The 10,322-nt window shown below is 49.7% G+C and overlaps 1 protein-coding gene across 1 annotated transcript in view; it reads right to left on the reverse strand.

The window, feature by feature from the left end:
- The window catches only part of FAM13C (family with sequence similarity 13 member C), a 45,034-nt gene extending 35,176 nt beyond the window's left edge, over positions 1-9,858 (reverse strand). The window contains exons 1-2 of the mRNA XM_063307750.1: positions 9,669-9,858; positions 2,416-2,596 (exon numbers count right to left, since the gene is read on the reverse strand). Coding sequence (XP_063163820.1) covers positions 2,416-2,596; positions 9,669-9,730 — 243 coding nt within the window. The 5' untranslated portion in view covers positions 9,731-9,858. The remainder of the gene's footprint in view (positions 1-2,415; positions 2,597-9,668) is intronic.
- Between the last annotated feature and the right edge of the window lie 464 nt (positions 9,859-10,322).

Genomic DNA, 10,322 nt, shown 5'->3' on the forward strand with positions numbered 1-10,322 from the left:
CTACATATTCCCCATAAATTGATACTGAATCTGTGAACTTCTCAGGATGACATGTGAACCTGAACATAAACCCTTATTCTCTGCTCATGTTTACTTAAAATATTCTCCAACCCCTCTTTTGCTATCGTAAGTTCCATGGCGATTTACCCTTCAATAATCACAGATCAAACTTACTAGGAAGTTAAAGCCAAAGGTAAAGTTCACAGACCGGGGATCTTCCATCTGGATGAGGGTAACAATATGCAGTCCCCCCATCCCTCCACGAATGGCCAGCTGCTGCCTCCCAAATAACCTCCTGTCCACCCACTGACCAGAGCCGGTCCTTTCTAGCATTAACAGCCCTCAAGTCATGTCCGCAGCAGTACGGTTGGTTTCAAGAAACCTTCTGCAAGAAGTGGTGGAACTGAGAACTAGGACTTGCCTTCACCAACCCGGTCTTCCTTCGGAAGGATGCTGCTGGATTCTCCTTCCACATCGTGTGGCCACTTACTCATCTTCAGAAAGGGGAAGTGCATCTTCGCACCCAAAAAAAAGAAGTTAAAACAGCACAGTATCCAGCTGGAGACTTAAGAATCTTAAGTGATAAGTGAAACAGAAATAAAGCAGGTCAGAGCATGACCTGCAGGCTTAGTTCTCTCTGTTCACAACTGATCATAGGTCAAACTTCCTTGGAAAATCAAGACTGAGCCCCCGACCGCCAAGGGAGTTGGTTGCGTCCAGCAGCTCTTCCAGACTGGGTCTTGCAGGGTAGGAAACTTCCTCCCAACATGTTCATACTGAGCTCCAGTAAGAGGAGAAGGAAGGGGGAGACCCTTCCACTTCGCAAAAGAACAGAAGCTAATTTAACACACTTATTTACCCGCTATCTTCGCCAAGGATTCAAAGCAAACCATGCTCACACCCAAGCCCTGTGACAATCGCCTTCTTGGTGGCTTTAATCATTAATTATTTTCTCCCCATCTACCTCCTCAAGAACAGGAGTGTCAAATGTCGTAACCCAGGTCAGGAAGACCCAATTTCTTTAACATGATGGCTTCACTTCAACTGCAGCGCTCTATGCAGCCTCCAAAGAAAACCCTGACCGCCTGGCCCCATGTCACCTTGGGTTCGACAGGGGCTGTAGTCCAGCACATCTGGCCAAGGAACACAATGGTTGGGCACCATGTTCCCTCGGTCAAGGGGCACCTACTCAAGCAACAAACGCCCCCTCCTCTTTTGGGTCACCCAACGGCCCAAATCTGGGCTCCTCAGAGGGCCGTCCCTTAGAAAGAGGGTTTCTTGGTCCATCCACCTTTTTCACAAGGTATCATGCTTTTTCTGCAACCTCACTCAAGCTCTGTTGTGGGACGGATAAGCTTCCTCTAAGGGAAAAGCTCACCAGTCTTAGCACCAAGGCTGAACCTGAAAGCCCAAGAAGCAAGAACGGATGAAAGTCCTTCCAATAAAGGACCCAAGAGACGCCATCACATGCCACAGAGTGACAACAGCAAAACTCCCCATTTCTGACTTCTGCAGGGCTGCCTCTGAAGATGGCCTAAGTTTCAGGGGGATCCTGATGGAAGGAGAACTACCAGAATGGTCAACTCAGCCTGTAACTGTTGGAAATGGCATTTTCTGTGGCACAGTAGGAAAGGCTAAGAAACATAAGCTGTCATCAATCTCTCTCCTTCACTTCGCTAATGAAAGGCAATGAGCCCTTTCAACCCCAACAGCGCTGATCAGGATTAGAAAAAGCAAGAAGGATTTAAAGATTCAAATGTCACATGGCCACGCTAAGAGTGATGAAAACACGAACAAGCATGGTACAGAAACAAGTCAATCACGGCTTTTTTTTTTTTTGCAGAGTTGTTTTTCTCAGATACTTCCCATAACTGGCCTTACTAGTAAACTACGATTTGGCCACAATACAATCAGAGTTCCTGCTCAGGATCTTCTACCCGAGACAAAAACTGCTGCTTAGCACTGAGCAAAAGAGACTAAAATATCAGCCCACAAACAAGTCAATTTCCAGCCTGTCAAATCCCAAAATGGCTAGAGAAGTCTTGTAGTCTTAATGGATTTTACAAACATGCATCTCATCTCATCCAGATTGATCTGAAATGTTTGGAAGTTAATTAGACTTATTTCCTGGCCTAGAAAGCGTGCATAGAATTGCTCAGTCACACACCATTCTCACTTCTATGCACTTCTGCTGCATGAAGGTGGTTTGTTTTATCTCCACTGCTTTCAATTTAAGGTTTCCATTGTCTTTATCTTTTTTCAATATTTACCGTATAGGCTTCTTAGCTGCATTTTGCTGTACGGCAGCCCATGTGCCAGAGGACAGTAACAAGTCATAGAAATAAAAATCTAATCCAGAGACTTTTCTTCTGTTATTGATGAAATTACAGCATCAACATGCAAGCTCATGATTACCTGACTTTCTTCGTGGTTTTTCCCATTTTCTGTTTTTGGCAAAGAGGTGGGCTTCCTGGATTTTAAGTTCCCCATTCCAACTCTTAAGGTGCCATCGCAGGGGGTCTGCGTGTCTTGGAACACTGCCTGCTTTTCCTCTAAGACCACAGCTTTGTCTGGGTAGTTTTCCTTGTTTTCATCTCTGGGGGGAAAAATAAATAAAACAATAAAGACACATTTTAAAAGGTACTATAACTAATTTTAAGTTGCCAAAACAGGGAGCAAAATGGTGATGCTTGAAACAATGCATTCACTGTTTCTTTTTAGGTTAAATTTATTTTAGAGGTAAAGAAGGCTAAATTGTTCCTTTTTAAATAACATTTCCGGGCAGGACTGTGTAATATTTTAAAAGTTACTAAATATCACCTCCAAGGTGAGACGGTTTGAAAGCTGTTTCATTCCAGCTCAGTTAAGATGCCATCTGGCTGGACCTGACAGTTGACTTTTCCTGGGGTCAAGCAAACGTCCTTTGCTGTCCTCTGCTGCCTGAGCCTTTGGGCTGAGATGGAACCAGTGGCTGAAGGTGGTCGCAGCAGGTGCTTGACCATATACAGTCCCTCCAATTTATGGCCCACTGAGCCAAAAAGAGCCCCAAAACCAGCTGGAGTTACTCACCAGGTGCTTGTAAGCTCCCTAGTTCGGTTGCCTGAGGCCACCCCCCAAAATACAGGTATTTTAGCAGGCAGATTATCTACCATTCTAGGTCATGAGATGAGCAAGCCTACGCTACTTTTATCCGTTACTATGTAGATGTTCCTACACAACCAGGATCAGCCCAAAACATTTTGTCATATGATCAAACGGGGGTGTCCATCTTTGTAGCATGGATAGATAGATGTTCTTCCGTCATGGGCAGTATTGTCCACCATCGCTCCAAGAATGGCTGGCTACTAGCTCCAAATATCCACTCCCTCCACTCACCAGGTCAAGTCCATTTTAGCATTACAAAATAGTATTGCAGGCCCTCAAGCCATTTCGACAGCAGTATGGAGTAGTTCCAGGAAACCTTCTGCAGCAACAGATGAGGCTGAGAAGTAGGACTTGCCTTCACAAATGCATTCAATCCTTCGGAGGAATTCGGCTGAATTCTCCCCTTAGAGCTCCTTTTATGGCCACGGACTCATCATGAAAAAGGGGAAATACATCTTCCCACCCACGCACCCAAAAAGGAGTTACAACCCTGCTATTTTAAATCTCAAGCTGCAGACTTAGAAACGATGAGGAGTGAATGAGATAGAAATGGGGAGGGGGGGGAGGACTGTGACTGGGTGACCTGCAGGCTTGTTCAGTCTGCTGAATATGAACGGTTAATGGCCAGCCTCAAACCCCCCTCTGGAAACCTTTCAGAATGAAGACATTGCTCTGGAAAATTGGCCAGCTGCATCACATTTCTGGCAGGAATCCACCACTTCTTTCTTGCTATCCCTGCCTTGACTCAAGGCAACAACCTGACAGTTTTTCCTTTTCCTTCTCTTTTTTAACTAGGGATGCACACAAGTTATCTGAAAAATTGCCTAAGATGCTCCGGCTTGTTTTTAGCATTCCTCACATTTTCTGCCCAAACAGCAGGATTTGCTTCACCTTTTGCAGTGCATTGTGACACTGCCAGGGAGGGATCTCTTATTAAGACAGAGTTTTAGAGTTGTACTTCTTATGCTTGAGTCCAAAGTGTCAAGATCTCTGCTAAGACCTGCATCTCCCTCCAGTGTTTTTAAAAAGAGGAATGAAAAACGAGTTCTGCTTAAAATATAAAATACAATAATAATATACCTATGAATGGTATTGCCTGTATGGCCTCACCACAACTTGAGCATGATGTAGAATCATTACTGACTTTCTACTGGCTGGGTTCCTCAGCATTTCAGGAAGCAACATTTTGGATATTTCATTTTAGGTCCCAGGGGGTTATTTGAAAAATACAAAATCCCCTTTTCGTGTGTCCTAAATAGAGCCCACCCAGAAAAACCTTCCCATCAAATTATCCAAGCCAACACTAACGCTTCTTTATACGCCAGCACTCTTTATCTTAGAGTGTAAAGGAATCTACCACCCAATCCTACGACTCTGAAGATTAACTTCTACAGCCGGCTTGTTCACGGTGGCCAAGTGAAGAATTCCCCGGGGTCTGCTGCTGCACAGCTTTGGAATTAACTGCCGGATTTCATCCTCCAGGCCTGGAGCCTAGCCTGAATTATCTTCCAGATCAGACACTTGTAGATCCTTGCAGGGAGCAACTATGGTACTGCGAAGGGGTAGATGGGTCTCTCAGCTTTCAGGAACCATGGTGGTCATCTTCTTCTTCCTCTTCCCCTTCTTCCCCTTCTTCTCCTCCTTCTCCTCCTTCTTCCCCATATTTCCTGACCCTGTAGAGCAACTGCCTGGGTTCTGGCAACCCCACGGCTGGCCAATCACATGCCAAAACTATTTCTAAATGTTTGTGTTGGCAGCAAAGTAATGTTGGGAAGGTTACTACAGTGCAGGCTTGTAAACACTCTGGCAGAGTTGGACAGGAGAGGCATCCTCTGTTTTTCCTCTCCCCGGACAGGGGAAAGCCTCAGCAGGCAGAATATCACCTGCTGTTGCAGCAGCACTCTGAAGAGTAAAACGGGTCCCCCGGAACCAGAGCAAACAGCCCACTGCCCTAGAAAACATATCCGAGAAGATCTCCCCGTTTGCTCCTCAGCTCTACCGCACGGAAAGGCTTATCGAATGGATAACTCCTATAGCGGCCAAGCATTAGGAAGTGACTGTCATCAGGCCAACTGCCCAACCAGCCATCCAGACCTAGTGACCCATAAACGGGAAGCAAATGCCGCAGCAGATGCAGACCCTCCCTGTCCGTAACAACTATTTTAAGGCCTCATAATATCACTCACAAGAAAAGGGTTTATACACCTGATCACCGGCCAATGAGACAAATGTTATCGTACGCCACCAATACTCCAGTGCATTCTGTACAGGAAAAACTGACCAGCTTCTATAGACCCCAGACATGGCAATACCGAAAGCATTGTAAGTTCCCAGAATTCCCATGGGACTGTTCCTTGAAGGTTTCTGGGAACGTTGTCAAGTTCTGCTCAGTCGCCATGGGCATTAGAAGGTTTGGGCTTAGTTTTTGCTTTAGAGGTCATATGGCTAATCTCAGCTGACTAGATTATTTTCTTCCATCTTCCTTTGTTGCTCTGCTCCTTCTGATGCCCGTCACATCGTGCTTTTAGTTGTTGTATCTATTCTCATTCTCACTATTCCTTTACCGATGCCCGTCAGCCGGCAGGCCCCATTGCTTTCAGGGTTCCAGGGGGCAGTGCCTTGAGGTGGGCAGGAAATTAATCCCATTGTGACGTGGCAACTTTTATTTAGGCTTTCACAACGAGGGCTATTCTGAGCCACAATATTTTTAGATCTCAAGCTGGCACAAAAGAACTTCCCTCTCTTGCCTCAAACTCCTCCATTCTGAATCTCTGAGTTAAAAATGCTTCCCAGACTCTACGGAGAACATTTGCTTCAAAGCACCCCACTCCACCTTCTATTATAGGATCGGATCACACACACGTTGTGGGACTATAAAGTACAGCCAGTCAACGGTCCGCCCTTGCCTTCTTCTGTGCTGAAAGGTTAACCCCGCGATTCGGACCCCTGGGATGGAGCACTATGGAGCCATTAAACATCGGTTCGCACCCACTGAAACTTCCAAGCCTCTAGATCCAGCCAGGAATCCGAGCCTACATCTCTTCTTCTAACTCAGTTGCAACGGATATTACCACAAATCAGCCTTCCAGCCCAGCCAACATTTATTTATGTATAGCCTCTTGGCAAAATCAAAGGATGTTTAGTCTTTATCAAAGAGTTGAAGATCCTATTTTGGTCAAAATAAATTGTGAAATGCATTATGCATACATTACACTTCAGCAGCAGGTCCCTCTGCGTCAGGATCATGACACACACCGGCACATGTCATGCAGGAGTCCACATACTCAGGTAAAAGAAATAGGCTGCACTGCCTGCCTGTTTCACAGGGCTCCTCATGCAAGTTCCAAGTCTGGGGTTGTTAATTCTGAGCCTTACGCTCAAAATAGCTGTGTTCTAGAGATCCATTTGATTCTGCAGCAAATCTGAGTTTTCCTTCATTAAAAACTAAACAGTCAGGGACAAAAGTATCTCCTGATGGTGTCTTCGCTATGTCCCAGATTCCAGAAGTGTTTAATTTTTTTAACATAAGAGAAACTATGAATTAGACTTCAGCCAACACTGTTTTCAGTTTTTCACAAATGTTTTAAGCAGTGCCAAGAGACGGTCTCTTTCCAGAAAATTTTCAATTCTTCTTATGAAGATAGAAACATCGCCCTTTCTACTCCCTCGCTTTTCCTCAGCAGCCTTACTGGCTTCAGAGGTCCTGAGTGGAGTTGCGAGGTCATCACTTCTGTTCCTAATTTCCGGCTGGCTCCTTCATTTGTCCCCTTCCAGGAAGGAAAAGACAGGAACAGCCATTGGGAATGAATTGTACCAATTTGCGGGGGCGAACAGACATCAGGTTCTTCAACCGTTTAAGCTGTTGCAAGAAGAATCTGGATCAAAGCCTCTTCTGATTTCGCAGTTTTCTAGATGTATTCGCTGCATCCAAAACTCCTGAATTAATAATAAGTCCTAGAATGAAATGTGTGTTGAAGGAATCTAAATCTACAATCTTCTTTTACAGACAGCTAAAGAGGATTGTTACGATAGATATTATTTACCTGAAAGAATTTGGAACAAGGAGTTGAATACCCCATATAAACCAATCAATGATCAAGGGATTTAGAGAATATTAAGTATGTTATGATCTTAAGATGAGTTAAATTCAACAGAAAGAATAGTGTGGTTAAGATTTAATGCTGCATTTGAAAACTGAGTGGATGTGTTTTACCTGTATCAGAATAAAGTTATGTTTAAGCTGCGGGGAGGGGTTGAGGGGTTGTCATCTCACAGTTAGACTGTTGCAAGTCATTCTTAATGCCCACGCACTCTTGAAGACTATGCAGAAGCTCCACCTTGTCCAGAATGCAGGAGCCCAGATCCTAACAGGTGCATCATGGTTCACCCACGTAACATCATCTCTATGGGATCTGCACTGGCTACCAGAGGTCTTCTAGATATTACCCACAATGCTGGTTGTCACCTCTAAAGCCCTTCATGGCTCAAGCAATCTTCTTTTGGTGGATGCTGCCCATCCAGTAAGGTCCCACGCAGAAGTTGCCTGCAGTCCTGATCCCCAGGGGAATGTTGCCACCCCTCTTAGCACAGATTTTCTGTTAAGGATCCCCTTCTTGTGGAACAGAGAACCCCCAGAGAAGACATTGGCCATATCCCTCTGCAACTCCAGAAATCAATTAGGATCTGGTTTAGAAGCAAAAATGAGTCATCACCAAAGAGGCGTACAGGATTCTTTAAAAAAAACAAAACAAAACAAAACTGAACTTCTGAATTTAAAGTTTCCCTCTCCTGCCAGGATCCTGACAAAATCCTGGGTGGCAAGCTGTTGTGTGCCCTGGAGGGAACTTTCTGACTCTATTTATAAAGAGATCCCCCAGGAGTGATCCTCCCTGGAAAGACAAAGGCAAAAAACTTCTAAAGCGATAGTGGATCTACAGACTTGGCCATAGTGGAAATTGCAGAGGGAGCTGGACCCTTTCCCTGTGCTGTCCCCACATGCATTAATAAGCCCCCCAAATCAATATTTGCATATTTGGGGTGGCATAGAAATATAACATTTCCACAACACCCTCAACCAAGGCATGAAGGTAGGAAAGGGAGTGTCCCTCTAGAACAAATTCAGAGTGAATTTTAAAAGAAGATCAGAAGGTCAGTAGATACAGTGAGCCCAAAGCTCGTGCAGAAAGTACTTGAATTTATTCTTCCTGCTGAGCCCGTGAAAAGCTTTGGAAGATTTCTAAGGGAAGGCGACTGAGCACTAGCACAGGGGCCGAGATGGGGACAGGGAGCGTTAGCTGACAGAGGATGGTGCTTCAGAGGGGCCGCCTCTGGCCCCAGTGCATCATTTAACGACCACAATTAAAGCCCTGAGACAGCCCCAGGCTGCATCTTTTGGACAGCCTCTGCACTGCCTGCTCTCTGAGAATGCCAGCATTTGCAGTCCTCTGGATTTCTGGAAAGTGGCGGACCCTGCTGGGTCCCTGTTCAGGAAGGAGGGCTAATTCCTTCCTCTTCGCATCGTTTTCCTGATTTGACCCTGCGGTGGCATTTCTGCAGGCTCTCCTCTTGGAGAGGTGAGGTCAGGGATGAGAAATCAAACCTAAAAATGGCCCAGGGAGAAAAGGGTCGCAGAGTCAGAGCCAGGAGGGGTGCCACGGAACCGAGTCCAAGCGCTGCACTGTACTTGGGGGTCTCCCCACCCCCCTCCTCCGTTAAGGAAGGAGAAGATGCCCTCAGATCCCCACCTCCCTGTCTTCTGCCTGGCCTGAGCCAGCTGGCCCGTTCTAACGCTGGCCGCAGCACATGTCATTAGCGGTAGACTGCCTCTGAACACAGAGGTTCCACTGAGCTGTGGGCAGGGCTCGAGCGGCAGATATGCCGATGGATGAGACTACGGCGCCCCCTCCCCCCATTTTTCCGATTCCTCCGTACAGAGGCTGAGCCATGAAAAGCAGCGCGGAATCGCTCTCCGCAGCCTCTTATTTCTCCGACCGCTCGGAAACCATCTTTGCCGTTCTTGGCTCGTCTCCTTCCTCCAAGGGGCAAATGCATTTCAGCCCCGACCCGCAACGCGAAGCGTCTCCTTCGGCGGACCACGCTGGACTCGCTTTGTTTTTTCCCCAGCTCCGGGACAAACGCACGCACGGACACACAGACACACAGACACACACACACACACTTTAGGAGTGGAGGGAGCCCCGGAAACCAACAACTCCACGCTATTCCTCTCCGGTCAAAAAACTGCACCGGGAGGGAAGCCGCCCTGCGTGGCCTCCACCCCAGGAGCGCCGGCGGGTCCCCCGCACTCCAGCGCCGCCGCCGCCTCCCCCGGGAGCGCCCGCATTTCGAGACGACGCCCGGAACTGCCGCGGGCCGCCCGCCCGCCCCCTCCGCGCACCGCGCGCCGCCCGAGGGGGCCCGCTCCCCTCGTCCCCCGCCGCTCCCGGGCCCCGCCCGCGGGCACGCGAACCCCGCGGAGCTGTCCAGCGCCCTCGCCGTCAGCGCCCGGCGCGGTGTGTGCTTACCCGGGCAGCGCGGGACCGCCGAGCGAGCGCGGCTGGACGCTGAAGCAGAAGCAGGAGAACATGGGCGCCGGCTCAGCGCGGGCGGCCGCCGCCTCCCCCGGTCCCTCTCCGCGCCCGCAGCCCGGCCAGGGGCATGGCCGGCCGCGGCAGACGAAGCCCCTCAGGCGGCGCTCGGCCAGCTCGCCCTCCGCCGGCGCGGCGCCCGGCCCCCGCTGCACGCGCCCGGCCTCCGCGGAGCCGCCGGGGGGGCGCCGCGCCAGCCTCCCGCGGGGGCGGGCGGCCTCTCCGGCATCGCCGCCGCGCGGCGCGGGCGCGGAGGAGCCGAGCGGCCGCCAGCGAGCGGGGCAGGGAGGGGGCGGGGGAGCGAGGCAGGGAGGGAGCGGCGCCCGCGAGCGCCGCGCGACGGCCGGCCGGCCGCACGTCGGGCGCGGGGCCGGTTCGGCGCGGGGGCCGGCTCAGGTCGCCGCCGATGCGTCCCCCGGTCGGGCCCTGCCTTCGCGCCGGCCGGGCCTCGCCGGAGCCCTGGAGGGGAGCGCGCGGAGGACGGCCACGGCGCTGCGCGGGGAGGGCCGGCCGCCCCGCCCGCCCCCTGGCAGCGTACAAAGCAGGGCGGGGCGGGCGCCGGAGCTGGAGCCGGAGCCGGTCCTGCCCGAG

The sequence above is a fragment of the Candoia aspera genome, chromosome 6, assembly GCF_035149785.1.
Source record: "Candoia aspera isolate rCanAsp1 chromosome 6, rCanAsp1.hap2, whole genome shotgun sequence".
NCBI classification, from domain to species: Eukaryota; Metazoa; Chordata; class Lepidosauria; order Squamata; family Boidae; genus Candoia; species Candoia aspera.